Source organism: Pseudonaja textilis, chromosome 2 (assembly GCF_049901715.1).
Source record: "Pseudonaja textilis isolate UNSWEBS1 chromosome 2, rPseTex1.2, whole genome shotgun sequence".
NCBI lineage: Eukaryota > Metazoa > Chordata > Lepidosauria > Squamata > Elapidae > Pseudonaja > Pseudonaja textilis.
The window spans coordinates 26398803-26423029 of record NC_141991.1 but is presented as its reverse complement, the minus strand read 5'-3'; the positions used below and the strand labels follow the sequence as shown (position 1 = coordinate 26423029).

Below are 24227 nucleotides of genomic sequence, written 5' to 3'. Positions count from 1 at the left end.
GCCCTCTCTAAGCACTTTACAGAGTCAGCCTATTGTTCCCAACAATCTGGGTCCTCATTTTACCCACCTAGGAAGGATGGAAGGCTGATTCAACTTTGAGTCAGTTAGGATTGAACTGCTGGCAGTCAGCAGAATTAGCCTGCAATATTGCGTTCTGACTACTGCTCCACCACGGCTTTGATTATTTTCCTTCTGGGTTCACCATCATCTTTTGCTGAGTGCCTTGTTTTCTTTTCTATTTTTATTCTCACACGTTGCCCTCCAGAGTCACCTGGAGTCTGGCAGCCTTATAAATTTGCTAAATAAATAATTAATTGACACTACACAATGATGCTAAATACTACACTTAATTACATGAAGAGTATTTTTCCTTGAAATAATTATCTGTGAATTGGGAAATGAGGGTGATTCTTAACATTCACAGACAAAAATGGGAGAAGATGTAAAATAGCTGCAGATGGTATTTAATCGCAATGCTTTTGAAGAATAACCTGAAAATTAGCTATAGCTCCAAAGGGGTTATTTGTCTGGTGAATTTAACTCTTTTCATTTTTGTTTCAAATTTAACAAGGGCTTCTCTCTCTCCCCCTTTTTCCTTTCTTTTTTCTTCATTCATTCTTACTCAGATTCCTTTTTTTCCCTGCTGACTCCCCAAGAAGGAAAATGTGTGTGAGTGTGCACTTGCATATTTCTGTGTGCAAAAGTTGTTTGTTGAGGAGAGACAGAAAAGATGCAGGTGTGAGTTAGGCAACCATATAAGATGATATAAATATACACATTCATTTTAATTATTAGGTATTAATTCAACATAGTTTTCTTGTTTGTTATCTGTTTGTGAAATTGCAGAGATGTATGTGTGGATGTGGAGAGAGAGAGGGAGGGAAGGAGGGAGAGAGAGACCCACAGGTGTTATGTGTGTATACAGAAAGAAAGACACATGCATGTATGCACAGTTGTATGTGTGTGTCTGTGTGTACACAGAGAGAGATGAGTGTATGTACAGCTGCGTGTCCGTCCATGTGTATACACACACACACACACACACACACAGAGAGATGCATGTATGTATAGCTGTGAAGAGAGAGAGAGATGCATTTACGCACAGATGTATGTGTATATACAGAAAGAGAGAGACATGCATGTACAGCTGTATTTGTGAGTCTGTGTGTACACACATACACAAACACACAGATGCAGGTATGCACAGCTGAGTGTGTGTGTGTGGAAAGAGGGAGATGTTTTTGTGTGTGTACAAGTACACATTTATAGTAAGGAGCCTTCAGAATTGTTTTCATTTGGAGCTAGCAACCCCAAATGGCTGAGCATTCAGCCTGATTTTTGTTGGAGTTTATAATATTCTTTCTGTATTCTCATTTTTCTTGACAGGAGGAAGAGTATTTTAAATTCTGACTCATCATCTTTTTGCATTGGGTAGCACAGCCATTTGTTGACTAGCCTTTCTTCTTCCTACTATACCACTTTTTAGGTTACTTCTCTCTTGTCATGTCAACTTTTGCTTCCATTCTTTCATCCCACTTCACTTCAGGTTGTCTGCTTCTGCTAGAATGCAACCCCCCAAATAAGATTAAAAGAAGAACATTTCATTGAATTCAATAGAAATTGTTCTTAATAAAGGTTTAGGGTTCTAATAATAAAACACAGTACATTTTGAACGATATAATTCATTCCCTAGGAATTGTGATCAGATTGCAGCTGTAATTGGTAGCCCGAGGTTTCTCCAGCTGGGGTAACATAATAATGAAAAATTAAGAATATGTGAATTGGTTGATCACAGTTACAGATACTGTTCCCCGCACCAAAGTGTGGAATGCTTACAGATTAAGATCCCAGACAAAATCAATGTATAACCACCAAGAATTTGTGCACTCCATTTATTTTTCCTAATTATCAGAATTCTGGGCATTTTCAAAAGCCACTGAAGCTTGCATTATTTTGAAGTGCCTCCATTAAGGTTTCTAACAGAAAATTAATAAGCATTATTGAAGTTCCATTAACCACTTTTTAAAAAATGACCATAAAATTAAGGCGATAACTTCAATCTAAATGGACCAAGTTATTATACTAAATCTTGTCCTAAAAGTAAGGCTTCTTGGTGGGCATTTGAAAGAATGAAAAAAAGGGCATTATCCACACTTTCTATTTTTCCCCAGTTCTCATGAAGTTTAATTAATATGAAACTAGAAATGTGTGAAGACTGATGAAAACTGGTGTTATTTATTTATTTTTTGCTTGAAGAGCAAAAGAGAAATGCTGTACATTAAAAATGCTCTCATTTTTCATCTCACTCTAAGCTGCGCTCACTCTCAAGTTGGTTGATTAGTTAAAAACCATTGCCTTAATGGTCCAGAATCTGGACTATTTCTTTCTTGAGTTCCATTAATGTGCTAATAATGAGTTATAAACTATTAAGTGATCTGGCGCCAGACTTCTAAGGCTTTCCTCTTTCCAAGTTACATGATCTCAGCATGACTCCAATCAATTCAGGATCAGTGTCCTTTTAACCTCAGGACATGGGACAGCTCAAGCTTGGATGACCTCTAGAAATTGTATAAAAGTTGGAACTTAACAGAGATAGATCTCGTAAAATGGGATTTGATCAAGGTTAACTGGCTATTTGAAAATGAACATTTTTTTTACCTATTCCAGGCAGCTTGTAAATTGGATGATGTGAGCTATAAATCAAATTAAATAATTGCATTGATGCAGGAAGCTTGCAGGAAGCTTGCAATACTTAATGCTCTCCAAACAGCAAAGAACTTTTAATCCTCTCTTCCTTTTCTGCTGAAGCCGAATAGCTACATTTACAATGATATATTTCTAATTTTTGTTGGAGTTTAATAAACATTTTCAAATCTGTTCATAACACAGACCAATACACTGCCACAGGAATGGATTGGCAATGGTTATTCCAGGTTGCAGGTTCTCTTCCTAACCACACTGGAGATTAGGGTTTTGTAAAATCAGTATACAGATAATCCTCAAGTTACCATTGCAATGGAGCCTGTCTGATTTTATGACCTTTTTTTGGTGATTGTTATGTGAACACCATGGTTATTAAACAAACCAATGGTTTGCTATGGGTACGATTTTGCCAAAAATTCAGAAATGTTGGTTTTTGGCAAAATGTTCATAAAATACAGTCATGTGACTGTGGGATGCTGCAAACAGCCATAAATGTGGTGCGGTTACTGACTGCTAGAAGTGCAGTCATGTGATGGGGAGAGAGAAATGGTGAAAACTTTAAATCCATTGTAAGTATCCCCCAGGTAGGTCCATTTGAACTAGGCTAAGCGACCAATCATAAATCAAGGACCATCCATATAGCTAAAGGACACTGAAATAATGCCACTATTAGAATAAGAATTTGGAAATATGGTTTACTAAACTCAGCTGACATTCAAAGCAGGCATATAATGGATGCAATATACTATTACTGGCTGTATTATGCAAGCAATTCAGTTTTCTGCAAATATAGCTAGTTAGCATTTGTTACTGCTTTTATTATTAATATAAATATGCCAATTATCCTTATTTTCCTATTTGTCCCACAAAGCTATATCAAGCTAAGTTCTTCCTGGACCAAACGTAATTACATTTCAAATAGTAAAGTTATAATTTTGCAACAGTCATCTATGTATCAGCCCTGCAGCAGTATCACCAAGCCTATTCACTTAAAAGTCCAAGTGGTTTGAAAGCTAAAAGAGGAGAACTTACTTATGAAACATTCTTGCTATCATCAATACATTTTCTTCTTTCAACACTAGTAATCTTTTCCTTGCCTTCAAATGGGACCTTCAACTGACTTGCTAGATTCTCCTTTTCTTCTGTTTTTTTTTAATCATGTAACTGTGCATATTTAGCTACCCAACTATGTATTTGGATCTTATAAGCTCTTTGTCTCTAACTCTGTGGGATAATTCTGGAACTCCAGGGCTGAAAATGCTGGCAAGTCATGTTTGGCTACTTCTTCCTCGCTCTGCCATTAATCCAGGAGTGGGAGGCGGTGGGAGGAATTTTATCAGAACTATCAGTCAAAGGATGCTGCATTTGCAGGATTTCTCCATGGACATGTAACTTCCAAGGTTCTCTCCAATACAAAGATTCAACGATTCTATGAAGTCTAAAAACATACATTTCATATTCTGCAATTGCATTGACTTCCCTGAGACCCTCCCTCACTCTCATTATAATCTCCTTCCTTCCTTCCTTCCTTCCTTCCTTCCTTCCTCATTTGCTTTTCTTCTTTCCTTATTTTTTCTTCGTTGTTCTCTTCCCATCTTTCCTTTTTCTTTTTCTTTCCCTTTCTCCTTTCCTGTCCCTTCTTGCATGCTCAAATGCAAAAGGGGAAACATTTCTCCTTTTGTTTTTAGTTTGTTTTGATAGCCCTCTGCTAGGGATAATGGAGCTAGGGGGCTCGCACTCAGCCCCCCATGCCCTGTTTTCAGTTACGATGGCCTCCTGCAGCCATCTGCCAGCAAAAATGGAGCTCCAGGGCCCTGCACGTGGGTCCCCCGAGCTCCATTTTTGCTGGTAGAGGCAATGCAGATCGATCCTTTGCTGTTTCCCGGCTAGCCCTGCAGGCCCCGCAGGCGAATCTGGACTGCAGGCCTTAAGTTTGACACCCCTGATCTAGACTGAAGGTTATCCTCACAAATAAATAGTGGCTGGTTCTGCCAACATATTCTTAGGAGTTCAGAGAAAATTGCTAATCTGGTGGCTCAACAGAATGGGATGAAATTATGAAAACTAAAATTTGATTTTGAGGACTAGTGTAAAGCTACAGTGCTGTTTTTTAAAAGGTATCAATATTATGTTTCAAATATAAGAGGCTGAATTCATTTTTGCAACTTTTGTCATTTATTTTTTAAAAATTCACCTCCCAAACTTTTGAAAACCACTAGCCTTACTGAGCACTGCTTTCTCAGAAGGAAAATCCAAAAGTGGAACCAAGCATCATGAGACATTGTAGTAATAGTAATTTAAAGATATCCCAGGCACACTGAATGGTAAAGCAGTAAAACAGTACAACATTTCCTTACATATGGAAATGAAAATGATATTTGGTCTAAAACTGACAACAGCTGTGTTATTTGCTGTCAAAGAAAACCAGAACTGTAGACATTTCCAAAGTTTGCCTGATCCAATCCTTTTCCATGCTCAGAATTTATGCCCAGAGAAATCCCAGTTTATAGAGCATAGCCCTGAAAGTTTGATCTGAAGGAAGATTATTAGGGATATGCATAAAATTGTATTTTATTTATATCTATTGTGTTTTAAATGTATCTCATTTATGCAAAGCGTTATGAAAGCTGGTTATTCTGTTCTGTAGTGTCCATTTTGTACACCAGGAAATACTCAAAGCTGGTTCACACTTATCAAACTGAGAGTGTTGCTTTCTGTTCAACACAGTAATGCCATGGGAAGAACTGAAAACACATCAATGTCTCACACTAGAGATCTACACTGGTCCATTTTGTGCTTCATCATATGTTTCTCATTTGCTTTTAAATTTGAGACATTCAAAGCAGCACACATTCATATAAGTGCAGCAGACACAGAATGTACAATCCATAACACATGAGAAGCAAGCATGATAAATGAGAAGGAATGCCATACAGTACAAGAAATTCCAAAACCAATCATTGCTGCAGCCATAGTAATTACACAGAGATAAATGGCATGCAATTATAAACACCTGCCGAACGTAGGAAAACTCAGGACAAAAAAAACCTTTTAAGCATTATTTTCTACTTCAGTTCTATTGTTTCTCAAATTGTCTGTTTTGTTCACATAAGCTCCTAGTCTAATTCTTGAAAATTAAACTTTATGTGACATTGGAATTCTAAGAAATGGATCCCTAGAGAAAGAAAAAGAAACCTTTCCAGTGGCCGTTAATTCTGCATTGATCTTTTTATGTTGACATATCTCTATCATCATTAAGCTGGTGACAGTGTGAAGGACACAATTATTTATGTTCCATCAAATTAGTCAGTAATTCAAGTCCCTGACAAAATCTCTAGCCAAAATAGCTCTCACTCCTGTAGAATGTGATTCTAATATTATCAATCTTTCTTATTATCTAAAAGGGCACTGCAAAGTGAGAGAACTTTGACAAAAAAGAGATGGTCACAAACAGGGGTGGGATTCAATTTTTTAACAACTGGTTTTGTGGGCGTGGCTTAGTTGGATAATGTGACTGGATGGGCATGGCCAACTCAACATCACTCACACCGAGGCATGCATCTCTTCGCCTGGCCTCTCATGACTGTGGGGATGCTGGGGATGTGAAGTCACTTTTTTCAGTGCCATTGTAACTTTGAATGGTCACTCTACACAAGCAAAGTACCAGCAAAGAAGGGGAAAAAAAAACTCCAGAGAAGTTCCAGAGACAGGAAGTCTAGCCCTGTCAAGAATGTAATAAGGCTTAACAGAGAGGCAGTTTCTGTAAGCAACACCAGAATGTTTCATTCCAGCCTTCCTTACAGGATTAGGCCAGTAATTTCTTCTAACAACCGGTTCTCTGAACTACTTAGAATATTAACAACCAGTTCTAGCGAATAGGTACAAATCTATAGAATCCCACCCCTGGTCACAAAACTGCCACCTTGTAATGATACATACATTGTTTTAGAGTTTTTAAAATCCTAACTTTATTAATTTTTTTATTAAAAAATTCAAGGCTGAGAATATAATATAATATTCCTCACAACAAAAACAACCTTGTGAGGTGAGTTGGGCTGAGAGAATGACTGACTTAAAATTATCCAGCTGGCTTTCATGATTAAAGTTGAACCAGAACTCACAGTCTTCTGTTTTCTAGCCTGGTGTCTTAACCACTCAATCAAATTGGCTCTTTTTTATAAGTAGCACATTTTGTGCAGTTCTCTGGCTGAGATTGTTCTGGCATTAAAGAGAAAGGAAGAAATCCCAACCACTAGGATAACTATACCATCAGGGTAACTATTCCAAATATACTCACCAGATATATTGGATTTTAAAACCTATCGTCTATTGTCAAATGCTGCAAGCCAGCGGTCAATGACGGCAATAGATCTTTAACAGATTTGGAAAATACTATGTTTGGAGAATTATTTATAGAACCTAAGATTATACATGTTTTCTATTATCTTCTTTAACATTTGAATTTGACTTGTCAAAGAGTTTTGATTGAAATAATTCTTCTAAATAAATATCCTAATATTTTCCCTTAATTGAACATGACCGTGAGGATAATTTGAATGGATGCCTCATTCTGGTCCTTTACTTATGGAAGGTTGGCATGCTTTGGGTGCCATTTGGTTAAGTCTCCTATGTATATCTGGCCAACCAAGGAAGCAAGATCTATACATATTTTCAGAGAGATAGAATTAATGTTGGTATGTAGCACCAACACAATCTTAAAAATTGTAAGTGTACCCAGCTCGACTTACAGTTAATTAAGGTGGATTCTCTTTGAAATGTTCCTCATGTGATCCATGTGGTTTCTTTGCCCCTGAACTCACAATCCTCAACTAACTCCCCACAGTTATCTATTAAGCAATGTCATCTTGTAGGGTGACATGTGATGGAATATACACCTGGTAGACAAGAAGATTTGGCTTACATGGAGTTTCCCAGAAAGAGACTCAGATCAAGAAACTGCACAGTCCTGAACTGGATGGGGGAGGAGGGATAAGGGTCAGAATAACCATACCTTAGAATATTTCAATATTTATATAGTACTGTAACTTAGGAAATTATAGCTTTAGTTTGGCAAGATTCTGTCTATTAGACGTAAGCTAATAAAGGATAGGACTTGATTGGATTTCACTATCTAGTCTTTAGGCCTGGGTGTGACATATATATTCTCATACTATTTCATTTGTCTTCTGGAAAAAGACTCCAAAGATCTGCATAGTTCCAACTCTCCAGCCCTTCAAGAAGTGTTGGGGACCAGGCTATTTTCAGAAAGATACTGGTCCAACATGCTGTATGAGCCCATATACTGAGTTTGAGCTCCTTGTTTTTAATTGTTGTGATTTTCCCCCTTTGTATTTCTAACCCTTGTAACTGCCTCACATGGGAACGGTTAGCACCAGAAATTAAAATTATAAGTAAATATCAACTTCAAATAAAATTCCTTTTATTTTGCACATGAAAGGATTTGAAGTCGCAGTTCTGTAATTTGCAAGTATATGACGCCACGCATATAATTCTTTTTAATGTGATAAATTTCCATCAGAATACTAGAATCAAAAGTAAGAAAAAAAGAAAAATCAAAGAGAACGCTAACAAAGTGTGCTTTAACACATTTGGTTTTTACCAAGTTTTTAATACTTAAAATTTTCTTTCCTATCACATAACACATAACTTAGAGCCCAAGCACTTGTCTGAAATCAGAAAATTCTCACTATTGCCCTGTGAATATTTGATGATTAAATATGATGATGTAGCCAAAGTGGTGCCTCTTATGTGCAAATACAGACTCAAAAAAATCAAGCAAGTACAGAAACAAATAATTCTGATTTATTCTAAAAAAAATGGACATTATATACTGTTCTGAACTATTTGAATCTAAAAGGACAATAAAGGAAACAATCAGCCAATTCTTTGGCCACGTGCTTAGAATCAACCTTCCCTTCCAAACAGAATGGACTTCAATTCTTATAATTTCCAGACACAATGACTATTGGATTCTGCAACCAGACAAATTAAAGAACATATTTCTTTTTCTTAATTAATCAAGAATAGAGGTTGACCTTTTATTAGATTTTCTCTCTTTACCACCTTCCCATTAAACTAAAGTCTTTTTAGTCTTCTTTTCAAATTTCTATTTGAAAAAAGACTTTTTTTTAAAAAAGCTCACACATTCATTTTCTCTTCTGTGGAGAGGAAAACCCACAGAGAAAGAAGCTATATCTATATCTATATCTATATCTATCTATCTATCTATGATCATAATTGGGACTACCAAATGGCTAAGTGAAGTGGTCGCTAAGTGAAACTTCATGATTTTATGATCTTCAGCTTTCCTTTGCTTTACAGACCCGTGAAGGTCATAGATGCAAGGACTGGTTGCAGAGTTAATTCTTGATCATTGTCATAACTGCAAATAGTTGCTAAACAAGGCAGTCGTTAAATGAGGACTACCAATATCCCCAGTCAGACTGATATATGTGTGGAGAGTTCTGGGATTCAGATATTATAAATAAAAAATTACACAAGGAGAGAAAGGCATACAAAAGACACATTACTATGTCCTAGGATTTTTTTCTTAAGACAATGAGGTAGATCTGAAAAATACAGGTATGATTAGGCACCAACAGATACTCCAGCAACAAATGGAAGTGGAATGGGATCATTTTAGTAATCTAGGAATAGACTGAGTCTATATGCACAAAACAGACTGGATGATACAACTAAAATATTCTAGGTCACGTAAACAGTAATAGACACAATTTCTTTATCAAATTATAGAATCACTAAAATTGCTCTTTTCACTTTTTCTAACAGATTCTTCTGCTGCCCAGCAGGCATTAGATAATAATATCTATTTCTGAAGAAAATAACATTGTGTTTAGCTCAGTGTCTAGTTTTTACTTTGAAGTTTAAGACTGATATTTATAAATAGCAACAAACCTATAAATAATTCCATAAATGAGGAACTTGGTGCTATATTATCATTTAACTCCATTTTTTTTAATTGCCAGCAGATTTACAACATTCAAATTTGTAACATTAAAAGGTTTTGAAATTAATCTGGAAACTTATTTGTTTTAATATAACACTAAAATTTGGTTTTAGGTTTCAGTTCAAGAAGGGGAAAAAAGTTATAAGCTCTGCATGTCTCTATAAATGTCTAAAAACAATCTCCTTGAAAAGAAGTGAAAATAGTGTTTAGATGGAACTGAGCTTCATTACAATCTCCCAGTCTTTTCTTGCCAATTGTAACAGAATGATTAATACTTTGCAAATCATTACATTAAAAATCTGACAAAGCTGATTCTGACACAGCTTTGCTCTAATTGCAAGTTATGAATTATTGGTAATAAGACTTTTAGGATGTTTCTTATTTTTTTTAAATATAAATTTGTGATATGTTACATTTATTTCATTACTTATTCCAATTCATCCTTTGGATTATATGCATTAGATTAAGAAAACTGGTTACATTTATGCCAGTAATGGAAAGATATCCTCCTAAATTTTATCCTGAGATAAATTAATTATCTGTGGAAATTAAAGATCCATTATCAGCTCTGTAAAATTGTAAAGACAAATACTTCTTAAAGAAATAGAAAAATTAAGCACTTATTTTTCAATTATTTTTGAAAGTTCAATGTTCAGCAAACTGAATATTATCTGAAAGCCCAAAATATAAGAAACCATAACATGCTTAACTTTCTTCTTTACAAAAAGAAATATCCTAAATGAAATATTCCAAATGAAAGCTAACAAAGGACTCCTTTTAATATAAGTCCAAAGCTATTTCAGCTAATAAATGTGACTGAGATTTACAGCATCCGAATAACAGCTTCAACGGCCTCAAATACAATTACAGGAGACATATACAACTCAGGTTGTCTTTTGAAAAGGTGACCCACTGTGGGTCTTCTACTCTTCTTAACACAAGTGAACTTTAAGAAACTACTTACCATGATGTACGACCCCCTTCAGCCCATGGATAATAGGTTCCAGTGCTGGATTGTCCCTCTGACTGACCTAGATGTAAAGGATACATGCTTGGTTAAATTTATTACGGCATCAGACAAAAAGAAACTCACTGCAATCTTCTAGAAGAAAAGAGGAAAAAGAGAAAAGATACTCTGGGCAAGTTAACTTAGTTCACATCTTTAAGATAATTTCTTCTCATCAGACAATGAAAGTTTAAGATGGATAATGCAACATAGCAGACAAAAGGAGCTAAATAAAAATTAAAAAATAGCACTTAAGACTTATAGTGTTTCAGAGAGATTTATAGCCCCCTCTAAATGGTTTACAGAGTCAGCATATTGCCCCCCCCAACAATTTGGGTCCTCATTTTGCCGATCTCGGAATGGTGGAATGGTAGAGTCAACCTTGAGCTGGTCAGCATTGAATTCATGGCAGTGGGCAGAATTAGCCCACCATACTGCATTCTAACCAGTTTGCTACCACCATAGCTCTTGAATCAAAAGAAAGGCCTAAAAGTCATTAAAATATTAAGCACATCATCACATGTTCTAGAACAGATGAATAGTTGATAGACAATTACTTCTTGCATAGCTACAGATAAAAAAAACCTTAGTATTTTATTTAGCTTTACTTGGAAAAATTTACATCCTGAGATGATGTTTTTAACACCATTAAACTATACCATCTTGCCCACTCCAGATCCTTGGGTAGGATAAATATGCTAAATTCAGTCTAAACATCAGGCTGAGTGTACAACCAACGACAATAAATATGTAGTAAACAGTTGCAGTAACAACGCACAACTCAAAGCAACTTTATGAGCATTGTGTTAGGGCTAGGATATCTGGCCAAGCACAAATGCCCCTGGCACTAAAACATACTTGGCATCCAGTTTCTGAGAGGTCTGTGGAGAATGGAGAAACTTAATAAAATGCAAGATATGTTCACCAAGTGCAATGAAGGATAAGGGTTGGGAGGTGCTAGGAATGACACTTTTTTGCAACTAGAAAATAGAGAAAGTATATTAGGTTTTACATCGTCATCATTTCCTATGCTACATACATTTTCTGCTAATGATAAGGGCATTTCTGGCATATTTCAGCCTATATGCCACAACTAAAGCCATCCCAAGCATGCAAAATTAGGATTTCTAATCCAGAGATTACCTTTACTGCTGTTGTCCTTATTCCACTAACTAGAAAATATATGCACTGCATTGACATCTGCTTAACATATCCTTGCATTCTTTTGCTATTAGCAAAATGTAATCATTTCATTTCCCATACGTCAGTATAGTTGGTAGAAGGAGATAATTAGGTATAGATGTGACCATCCTATTTCGGTGTTACTAGGCAGGCATTACATATAGTGCACAGTATTCATTTGTATCTCATTCATAATTCATACACAGAGAATGAAACATTATGCATGGTGCATTTTATGCATCCGTGGGATTGATACTTTTCATAAAAATGACAAAAGTAGAATTGACCCATGGAAATACTAGCCATATTCCTTTCATGTACATGACCCGTGTACAAAAGGGGGCAGGGCTTGTAACAGAACGACAATGTTTTGATATCCCCTGTATACCTAGAATACCCTGTATACTCTTAGAATACCCTTCCCTTCCTTGATCCTTTTGTGCTTGTATGTATATAGCTTTAAGTAATGAACAAAAAACAATGGTTAAGGCTGCATTTCTTTGTATCTTTCTTGAACCTCTGGATAAATGATAAGTAGAGCTGAAGGGGTAATAAAGACCCCCCTTTATGACCTCCTGCGTGAAACTGCACACTTGATTTTTGCACAGAAAAAGATTATTCACACCTTGAATGTAATCCCTTGCTCAGCAGATTCGATCAATAGCGGAACTGCAAGAATCTAGAAATCCATTAAGCCTTGGCTTCAATAGTTAAGGAGGAAAAAAGAGGAGAAATTGTTGAGAGGGAAGAATGAACATTTGTATATATCATTTATATGTGCATATAATTCACTGGGATGGAGACAAATGAATAACTACCAGACTCAGTACAATGTAAAAATAAACTTGGCCTTCGATTTAAAAGCACCAATACCCCATTTCCATTGCTAACAAGACCTTCCCCCTTAGAGTAACAGGCACAAATATAAAATGAACCGGTAGTGTTTATTTGCTAATCATTTCTATGATTAGCTTCTATTTTTGCTTCTCAGCAAATATATCGCTATTCTAGGCAGAGTAAAGAGGTAGCATTTGGTGTGCTGAATACAAACAGCAAGCAATGGACAATTCACAACTATGTATCTTATCGTCTAACTGATCCTATTATAATTTAATGCACAATGAATTACGTTCAAGGGTTTTTTTTATTACATGCAGTCAAAATAATAAATGGACAGATTGTACGGTAGAGGTTATTTGTGGATCTCAGAAAGCGGCACCAGGATCCTGGATTAAAATAGCAATACCACTTAGCCTTATATACTGCTTTACAGTGCTTTACATCCCTCTCTAAGAGGTTTATAGAGTCAGCCTATTGCTCCCAACAATTTGGGTCCTCATTTTACCCACCTCTGAAGGATGGAAGGCCGAGTCAACCTTGAAGCTGGTGAGATTTGAACTGCCAAAATTGCAGTCAGCTGGCAATCAGCAGAAGAATCTGCAGTATTGCACTCTAACCACTGCACCACCAGCTGGCTGAGAGAAAAACGATGGCCCTCCCTCATTTACATGCTAAAATGCAATAATTTTAATAATAAGGATGATGATAATGCCATTAAAGAGGTATATAAAAAGCTTTCTGGAGATTGAGATGTTTGACTAGGTGATGAAAAGCTATCACTCTGTGAGTTGATCAGTGTACCAGGAAGAAAATATCCTCGTATAGATGCCAATCTGGTAAAGACCCAGCTCTGTAATTTTCTAGCCTCAACATCCAAAAAGGATGGGAGATATAGTTACAATCCTCTGGAGAGCTAAGGTAGAGAGAGGGATAACTGGAATAAAGTGCTATTGATTCAAGTCTACTGAAACATGGCATTCTATTAAGTCATAAAATATTCAAAAACAGGCTGTACTATTGTTTGAGGTGGGTGCAGCGGGGAAGGAGAAAACAGCAAAAGAGACTTTTTTAAAACTTCATTTCTCCAGTAATTCCACTAGATTAAAAAAAGGAAACAAAGCTTAAGAGCTGCAAAACAGTTTTCACTGCCAGCTGGAAGGGAAGGAATCAACTGTAAGTTATTGAAAAGACATGAGAATAAAAAACACACACACACACAGAGATTTTTTTATTCTGATTAAATCCAAAGAAAGAAACATACAAGGAAATCGAGATGGAGAAAAATCAGAATACCAGAATAGGCACGTCTCCCTAGCTTCTCCAGAAATGCAAATATATATATGTTGATACTGAGTTCTACAATCACCTCAAATTTAGTAGGAAAAGCTCTAGTAGAAGGGACTACTTCTCAGAGGTAGGATTTTGGCCAATGAGAATGAGCCACGGTGGCGCAGTGGTTAGAGTGCAGTACTGCAGGCTACTTCTGCCGCCTGCCAGCTGCCTGCAATTTGGCAGTTCACATCTCACCAGGCTCAAGGTTGAGTTAGCCTTCCATCCTTCCGAGGTGGGTAAAAAGAGGAGCCAGATTGTTGGGGGCAATAGGCGGACTCTGTAAACCGCTTAGAGAGAGCTGTAGAGCACTGTGAAGCGGTATATAAGTCTTAGTGCTAAGTGCTATTGCTGAAAAGAACATGACATAAGGCTACCTCCAGTAAGTAAGTAAGCAGGCTCCCTTGATTGTAAGACTGAAAAGAAGAGGCTTGCGAGTGGGATTTGGGAAAGAGACAATCACTCTGCTCCACTACGTCCTCAGTTTTGAGAAATTATTATCGTTCAGCTCAATGAGCAGCCACAGTTGGTGAAAATCCCCCTTTTTTGCCAGCCGGTAGTGAAATACGTGATTCTCTCCCAGCCCCACACTAAAGATTCCAACTGTTTACGGTGAATCATAAATTGTGAAGCAATTGCTTTCAAGCCCATTAAAAGGGCTCCAATGTGAGATTATAAAACATTTCACAAGAGGCAAGAAGAATGCTATCACCTAGTCTATCAAACTCTGAAAGGGCAGGCATTTTCTACTCTAAAAGAGATGGCTATAATTTTGTGAAGCTCTCCTCCCAGAAGTGAATTATAATTTACTTTTCTTTCACTTTGCAACATTTGGCCCTTGACTTGGAAACCAATAATCTTCCATCTTTCAAATCTTACCCATCTGCTAAGGATAAGAGCCAAGACAACTGCCATGCCAAGAATGGGGGAGAAAAACCAGCTGCCTGCTGAGTATCAATGCAGTGATATTCCAAGACTCTCTTTTGAAAACTCTACCCGGCCTTTTCTTAAGACATAAGTAGGAAACCTTTTCAACCCTAAGGACGTCATCAAGCTCCATGGCAGGAGCTGCTCGCACACATTAAAAAATGCCCTCTCTCTCTTACCAATTTCTTATGAACTCATCATCCCATGGCTTCTTACAAAAACGCAGCAACATAAACAGGGCAGGAAGAAAGGCTAATGATAATAATAATAATAATAAATAAATCCTCAATTGTTTTCCACAGCATTTTTGCCCCTGCAGGATTCTTGCTGCCTTGAGCAATGAAAAAACGGTGAAAAACCGGGCAGCCCATTGGGAAAAGGGAGAAGGAGCTGTTTCCCTTGTATCAATGAGCAATGTCTGGGATCTGTCCTTCTCCATCGTCTATAGCAGGATCTTTAGAAGCAGGATCACAAGGAGTCTGGCGAAGACTTGGACGAGGGGCCTGTGTCTGATGCAGGGATGGGCCAGGACTATCGGAGAGTGGGATGCTGCCTTCGGAGCCTTTGGAGTCTGGCAGCAGTGAAGAAGAGGACCCCGGGGAGCCTGAGCCCAGGGTGTGTGTGCGCAGGGCTGCTCGAAGGACAGAGCAGCAAGGGTGACTTGGGAGTAAGGCAGGAAGGTAACGGCCCCTCCCATAAGGGATAAAAACCAGCCTTCGAGGATGTGCTCTTTGCAGGAAGTCAAGAAGTTCTTTAGACTCTGAATCTTCGTTGAAGCCCTGTAAACTTTGGTTTGTTTTTTAAACTTCTGTCGGTGGATATTTATCAGTAATTAGACTTCTGTTCTTGGTAGCCTTTTACAACCTTGAAAGGGCTTGCTTTTATCTCGGACAATTAGGTTTAAGTGACTCTTGGCTGGGAATGCAACGAATTCCCAGCGCTGCATTGAAAAAGTTTTGCTTTTATACACAGTTTGTGTTTGTTTAATTTGAACAAGGCTTGGGTCAGAACATGTAGTTGTTAAGTGAATCATGCAATTGGTTATCCCCATTGCCTTTGCTTGTTGGAAGCTGGCTGAGAAGGTCGCAAATAGCAATCCCATGATCCTGCAATCATCATAAATAGAAGCTAGTTGCCAAGTGCCCAAATTTTGATCATGTGGGGATCTGCAATGTATAAAGCACAATGTACAAAAGTACAAAGACTAGATGAGTCACTTTTTTTAGTACTATTGTAACTTTGAATGGTCACTAAATGAGCGGCTATAGGTCAAAGATTACCTGTATTTAAAGATGCAGTTAAAATCATCATAATGTATCCTTCAGCAGTGTGTTTCTCAATGAGATTCTTTTTTGGGAAAGAGATGGATATTTTTTTATAGTCCTTTAGATACTTTTCTTGGAACTACTACATCCGGATTTTCCCAGGTTCAGGCTTGTTTATTTATTTATTAACCCAAAATACAGGTGGTCCTCGACTTACGACTACAATTGAGACCAGCATTTCTGTTGCTAAGTGAGAAATTTGTTAAATGGGTTTTGCCTCATTTTATGACTTTTCTTGCCACAGTCATTAAGTGAATCACTGTGTCAGGATTCCAGCAGTTGCCCTAATCAAATCATGAGCCTCAAGCCAAGCTTCAAAAACTTCAAAGAATTTATTAGGCGCGAACATGTCGGCCTGACCTGTATGAAGCAGATTCAGTTAAGTTAGGGACCCAGTTGTTAAGTGAATCTGACTTCCTTGTTGATTTTGCTTATCAGAAGGTCGCAAAAGGGGAACACGTGACTTTGGGACACGGCAACTGTCCTGTTCTGATTCAGCTCCCCAAGCACCGCAAACCCTCTGAAGTTCAATCAATGATTCTTTTATTAGGAGTGCCAGCAGCCCCAGCAAAAAGTTTCTCTCTCTCACCGCAGGCTAACAAGTCTATCCGGCCAGAAGATGAATAGTTGTCTGCCACATCTATTCATCTCTGCCCCCTGCCTTTTATCCCCAGAGCTAGGGTGCAGCTTGGTTAACAGCAGTGGCTCTTCGTTCCCAAGGATCGGCCCATGGATTTCCACTGCTCTCCTCTCCTCGGCCTTCTGCACATCCGCACATGATGGCACTGGACCCAGCTGTTTCTCCTTTTCCTCACCAGCTACCTCCAGGCCTGGGGGCTGTTGACTTTCCATCTGAGGGCTGACGGACAGCCCAGCCTCCGCCTCTCTCTCTCTCTCTCTCTCTCTCTCTGCCAGCTCCATTCCCTCTTCCCTCTCGGAGCTCCCAGGTTGCCCTGATGCTGACTCTGACTCCCACGCCTCCTCCTTCTCCTCCTTCTCCTCCTCCTCTGATTCAGCTGCTGGAGGGGCCGGCAGCTGACAGGCCACAACAGATCATAAGTATGAACCAGTTGCCAAGCATTTTTCCCCATGCTGTTATAACTTTGAACAGTCACTAAATGAACTGTTGTAAGTGGAGGGCTACCTGTAGCACAGAAATATTTGACTGTCTAAGTAATAATAATAATAATAAAAAAGAATGAAATGAGCCTTTCCAACTGCACTGGGCAAATTCAGCAAGTACAGCTATTCCCAACACAGAGGTAGGCAATGCAGTACTTTCCTCTTAAGAAATTGTTCCAAAATCAAAATATAGCTGCCCAAATTCTGCACTGTAAGCCTAACTAAATTACACAAGCACCGAATCCAGACTTCTGAGGAGCTCTTCCATACTATTTGTGAAGAAATTTGCAAATTTTGATAAATTCTTATTTCAAAATGGAGAAAAGCATTGACAACTATCCCTATAGGGCAGGGGTGTGTGTCAAACACGCATCGTCACATGGCATCACGTGATGTATCATGACTGTTTTCCCTTTCGTTAAACTGGGCATGGGCGTGGCCAGCGCGTGATGCATCTGGGCTGTGGGCCGTGAGTTTGACACCCTGCTATAGGGCAACAATGCATTTTTAGCCTCTGTGCATGTCCAGAACCATTGCCATCATTGTTTATTGATATATTTTTAAAGATTGTTTCAATCATATCCTCATGGTAATGTATAATAATCAATAAAACAATGGAAATCACCCTAGGATGCTCTCGGACATTAAACTGAGAAGCCGACATTTCACTATTGCAAAGAGAAATGGAATACAATTGCTATTAAGCTGCAGTAAATAGCACCAGATCCTTTAAATTCGGCATTTGGGGCATATGGAATAAATATATCAAATATAAATATTGAATGAGTCTGTCATGCTGCTAAGTCCCTGATCAAACAAACATAGAGTCAGCCTCAAAATCCTGCTGCTGAAAGCTTAACCAGAAGGCTACTGTTCCTAAATGAGGCCTTCGAGGCAGGACTTCAAAGTCGAAATCTAGGGCTTCACTACATAGAATTAGAATTAACTTATTACTTTACGAACACTTGAAGTTGTATCTTTGGATTATTTATTTTGCCTTTTGCATTATGTTTACTGCATAACTCAATCTTTCTTTGACAGCTCACAGTGGCACATCTCCTTCCACATAGCAAGTGGCTCAAAATATTGTGATCTTCTCGAAGATGTTGAGATTGGATCTCCAGATCTTAATCCAGTGCTTTAACCACTACTCCAGAGGTGGTATTCAGCAGGTTCTGGCCAGTTCTGTAGAACCGGTAGCGGAAATTTTGAGTAGTTCAGAGAACCGACAAATACCACCTCTGACTGGCCCCACCTCCATCTATTCTCTGCCTCCTGAGTCCCAGCTGATTGGCTGTGTCTTCTTTTGTTGCCCTGCACAGGACAATGGAGCTGGAAAGCAGGTTAGTGGGGTGGGGAGGGAATGGAGATTTTACAGTATCCTTCCCCTGCCATGCCCACCAAGCCACGCCCACCAAGCCATGCCATGCCATGCTCACAGAATCGGTAGTAAAAATATTTGAATCCCACCACTGCACTACGCTATACTGCATTGGCATTTTTTTTTTTTTTACCTTCTTTTGAAAACTGACTTCCCAAGAAAACCTTTGACCATAGTTATATAACTGCACCATTTTTTTCTCCTCAGCCAAGTAGGTAATGACCTGTTTCAGGACGTTAATTAATTCTGCGATCCTTGCCGTCTGAAGACTGTGGCTGAATTCACATTTAAAAATGCCCTCTCTTTGCTTGGAGGTTTTTTCCTCTATTTTCACAACTCAACGCTAATTAAAAAAAAACAACCTTGAAAGGAGAGAATATTGTTTCTTTTACAGAGTCCCTGACAATATTTTTTTAAAAAGACACTTGCTGGCTGACATTTTCTCCCCTTAATCTAATTTGAGCAAATCAGCATATGAAACTCCACTGAAATGACAAGGCATACCGTGGGCCTGGGTTGTTATTTAAGAACCAAGAAATAGCAGAGGGAATTATAAAGGAGGGGTCGCTGTCGGAAAGGGACCCTTCTAATAAGCTACAATCTCATTTGAAAAATATTGCTGTGACCTTTGGTTAAAACAAACCAAACAAACCTTTCCTGTTGGTGGTAAACTTAAACTATTGCTATAGTAACATTTCAAATGTAAATGCCCCAAAAGGAAACATTGAAGCCTCAAAAGCAGAATTTCTGAGCTTCTTTAACTTTCAGGTATGGTTAGAGAATGCATATGTGTTCTAGAAAGGTGCAAAAGCCTGAGGCTTCTATACCTACCTTAAGAGTTTTTCATTCCAGTGTGTTCATTACACATAAACATAGAAAACTGACAGTCCCCCCGCCCAAAAAAAATCTGGCCTTTGTTTCTTTGTTTTTCTTTTTAATGTATTAGTTTATTTTAATTATTGTTTATTTTATTCATTTATTTTTATGTTATTATCGTCCATTTCATTTTACTTTTTTAAAAAAAAATTTTTTTTGTCATATGATGGATATGTATTTTTCCCAAGCATGTTTAAACTCAAGTTACCGATGACTAACCCGCTGCCTCTGCTGGAAGTTGGTTCTGAGCTTCCACCACTCTTTTCTGTGTAGTAATACTTTCTGACAGAACTTTTAAACTTCTCTCCTATCACTTTGAGTTATGCCCTACTTTTGACCCAGAGCTGAAATGTGTAATCAGAACAGCTGGATGGTTAAGCTCTGATTGATTATATTTATTCCATATATATTTATAAAAGCCACTTCAGCCTTGCGCTGCATCAACAGAGGAATAGTATCAAGATCATGTGATATAATATTACCACTATATATATATATATATATACTGCACTGGTGAGATTACACTTACAGTTCTGCTCCAGTACTGCTCACCGTGATATAAAAATGATTCTAGAAAGCGCAACAAAGATGATTCGGGGTCTGGAGGCTGAAATATATGATGAATGGTTGCAGGAACTAGGTATGTCTAGTCTAACAAAGAGAAGGATTAGGGATGACATGATAGCAATCTTCCAAAATTTAAGAAGTTGTCACAAAGAAGAGGGAAAGACAGAAAGTCACAGATGGAAAGTTATCAAAGAAAGATCCCACCTAAAACTAAGGAGAAATTTCCTGACAGTGATTAATCAGTGGAATGGTTTGTCCTCAGAAGTACTCCATCAATGGAAGCACTTTTAAAGAAAAGGTTTGACAGCAATTTGTACAGTACAGGGTCTTCTATTTGGGCAGGAGGTTGGATCAGAAGACCTTCAAGATCCCTTCCAACTCTGTAATTCTGTTTTACATTCCCCTAGGTAAAAACCAATCAATATGGCTTCAGTGTGTACTGAATAGCTTTCCAATAAAGAGGCCTCGGAGCCAATTTCTGGTTCTTTCACTCTAAGCTTTCTATCTAGGATTCCATTATTTTGATCACACAACCCTAAGAAGTTGCCTTGAAGTGCCATTGATGAACAAGGTGGTATCAAAGAAAAATTTAAGTCTATTTATTGCAAATCTCAACGTTTCAAGAATCATCTTGGTTCCTTCAGGTCTGTCCTGAAATAAGTCCTCAGCCTCCTAATTGAAACTTAACGGCACTTAAAGTAGATTTTTAAGCTCTGCTCTATCCAATTATACCTTCTTGTACATCTTCATGTAAGCAACTAAAGCAGTTTTCAACTTTTTCTTTTACATTTTTACCAGATGGTTATGAAACTCACCTTATAAACCAGGGGTTTATACACCAATGGTGGTATGCTACCGGTTCAGACAAGTTTGGCCGAACCGGTAATAAAAAAAGCCAACAATCAGCTGAGAGGAAGAAAAAAATTCTCTGACAATCAGCTGAAGGGAAAAAGAAGAGAAAGGCCCATCCGCCCCTGCTCTTTCCTCTTCTTTATCCTCTCAGCTGATTGGCGCTGCAGGTCTCAGCTGGCCTTAGGCAAAGCACGTCCCACCAAGCCACGCCTACTGAACTGGTGGTAAAACAATTTGAATCCCACCACTGGTCAACACAGACACATCTGTAAGCATATAAGCTCCCAGGGTAGTATGTTTTGAACCCTAAACTAAATAAAAATTTTCAGTTCATCTAATCTCCTGAAATCTTGGTGACTTTGCCAACCTTGTGAGATGTTGGTTTAGATATCTCTCAACCATATTGATTGATTGATTGATTGATTTAGTCAAGCAATTATAAGCTAACAGGTATAAGTATAAACATAGTTATGAATACATGGATACATATAAGAAAAAAAAAGACACAATAGGACAGGGATGGTAGGCATGTTGGTGCACTTATGCACACCCCCTACAGACCTCTTAGGAAAGGGGTGAGGTCAATAGTAGACGGTCTAAGGTTAAAGTTTTGGGGGTTTGGGGAAGAAACCACAGAGTCAGGTAGAGTATTCCAGACATTGACCACTCTGTTGCTGAAGTCGTATTTCCTGCAATCAGGTTTGGTGCGATTAACCTTGAGTTTGTATCTATTGTGTGCTCTTGTATTGTTATGGTTGAAGCTAAAGTATTCATTGACTGGTAGGACATTGCAATGTATGATTTTATATACTATACTTAGATCGGACCGAAGGCGGCATAGTTTTAGGTTTTCTAGGTCTAGAATTTCAAGTCTGGTGGCATAAGGTATTCTGCAACGAGTAGAGGAGTGGAGAACTCTTCTTGTGAAATATTTCTGGACTTTCTCAACTGTGTTAATATCAGATATATAATGCGGGTTCTAGCCTGATGAGCTATATTCAAGTATTGGTCTGGCAAATGTTTTGTATGCTCTAGTTAGTCGTATGATATTACCAGAGAAAAAGCTACGTAGGATTAGGTTAACAACTTTTAATGCCTTTTTGGCTATGTAGTTACAGTAGGCTATAGCACTTAGATCATTAGAGATGAGTACTCCAAGGTCCTTGACAGAGTTTGGATCATCAACAAGGTCTTGACTATTCAGCTTGTATGTATAAGGGAGAGTCTAGCTTATTATGAGTTGAAATCTTTGCATAAATATCAGCGTAAGATAGTGGTAGGAGATGCAGTTAGTTTGACTTCATTCACAATTTCATAAGCTTGAAACCTTGAACACTGTGCAACAATGCCACTGATTGTGTCCCAGGAATATGTGGTTTAAAGAAAAGCCGGGAGAGAAAACTGAACATTTATTCAAAGCAATTCCAACATCCTGGGATTGCTTTCTTTCCTCTGAGAAAATATTATGACTTCCTTTTTCTTCCTGCACACCATCTACTTATTTACGCAGCAGCATGCACCATTTCTCAATACAACCAACAGCTGGATTGGAAAAAAACTCTACACCAGGGGCTAACATTTTTACCAGGATGAAGTCTCCTTTATTATAATAACAGCCACCAGCAATAAACAGAGTTTTGAATACTTGTTGAGAGAAGATGAAGAGAAACTCACAGAGGTCACTACAATATGCCCAATTTTAAAAAGAGAGAAAGGCCAAATACAAAAACAGGTATTTTATTTAACCCGAGAAGGAAAAAGCGGTGAACATTTCCTCACAGGAAACCAGCTATACATGTAGCTTCTTTGTCCTCAATGATGATGTTCCCAAAGAGATGAAAATTATCCCTTGCCCCGTATCTATACCTCAGAAAAGAATGACTCTCCCAACTCCACAGGGTAAGTAACAATTACGCCGTCTTCGGTCCGATTTAAGTATGGTATATAAAATCATACATTGCAATGTCCTACATGTCAATGAATACTTCAGCTTCAACCATAACAACACAAGAGCACACAATAGATACAAACTCAAGGTTAACCGCACCAAACTTGATTGCAGGAAATACGACTTCAGCAACAGAGTGGTCAATATCTGGAATACTCTACCCGACTCTGTAGATTCTTCCCCAAACCCCAAAAACTTTAACCTTAGACTGTCTACTATTGACCTCACCCCTTTCCTAAGAGGTCTGTAGGGGGCGTGCATAAGCGCACCAACGTGCCTACCGTCCCTGTCCTATTGTTTCTTTTCTTTTTCTTTTTCTTTTCTTTTTCTTATATGTACCCATTTCATGTATTCATAACTATGTATACACTTATACTTATTATCTTGTAAACAATTGACAAATCAAATAAATAAAATAAATAAATAAATAAATAAATAAATAAATTACAACAACTTATGGAGCATTGCAAATACATGTCTACAGGTCTGTGAGAAGTTGTCTGGCCTTCATACAACAAAACCAGTTGGGCCTGTTTAGATAGCTATTATAGGGATAGAGTGTTACAACTACATTTTTATAGCAATTATTCTTGGCCCCAAAATTAGGATCCAGAATTAAATGGGAGTTTCTTTTTAATGTACTTTTGATAAGGCGGACATTCTAAAAAAATTTATTCAGAACTGATGCAATCTTCCTAAGATGAGAACTGGAGTGGGTGGGTTTTGCAATTCAACACATCCCTGAGCCTAGCAGAGGTATTATCTCATGGCATCTGCTGTAAATTACCCCTATTAACCTGGGGAGTAAAGAGAACAGGAAAAAAAGGTTCAAATTACAAAATAAAAGGACCATGAAAAAGGGCCTTCTCAGCAGTGGCGGGATTCAAATATTTTTACTACCGGTTCTGTGGGCGTGGCTTGGTGGGCGTGGCAGGGGAAGGATACTGTAAAATCTCCAGTCAGAGGTGGCATTTGCCGGTTCTCCGAACTACTCAAAATTTCCACTACCGGTTCTCCAGAACTGGTCAGAACCTGCTGATATACCACCTCTGCTTCTCAGTGGTGGCCCCTTCTTTATGGAATACCATTCTCCATGAAGTTCATTTGGTTGCTACCCTGTTGCTCTTCTGATAGGCCCTGAAAGTGTGGTTTTGTCAGCAGGCCTGACAAATGGAGACAGA

The 24227-nt window shown here is 38.2% G+C and overlaps 1 protein-coding gene across 3 annotated transcripts in view; it reads right to left on the bottom strand.

Annotated features, from left to right (window-relative positions):
* PTPRG (protein tyrosine phosphatase receptor type G) overlaps positions 1-24227 on the bottom strand; it is a 683006-nt gene that overhangs the window by 150015 nt on the left and 508764 nt on the right. For all 3 annotated transcript variants that reach the window (XM_026721752.2, XM_026721760.2, XM_087923573.1), the window contains exon 6: positions 10656-10722. In XM_026721752.2, the coding sequence (XP_026577537.1) occupies positions 10656-10722 (67 nt within the window). The remainder of the gene's footprint in view (positions 1-10655; positions 10723-24227) is intronic.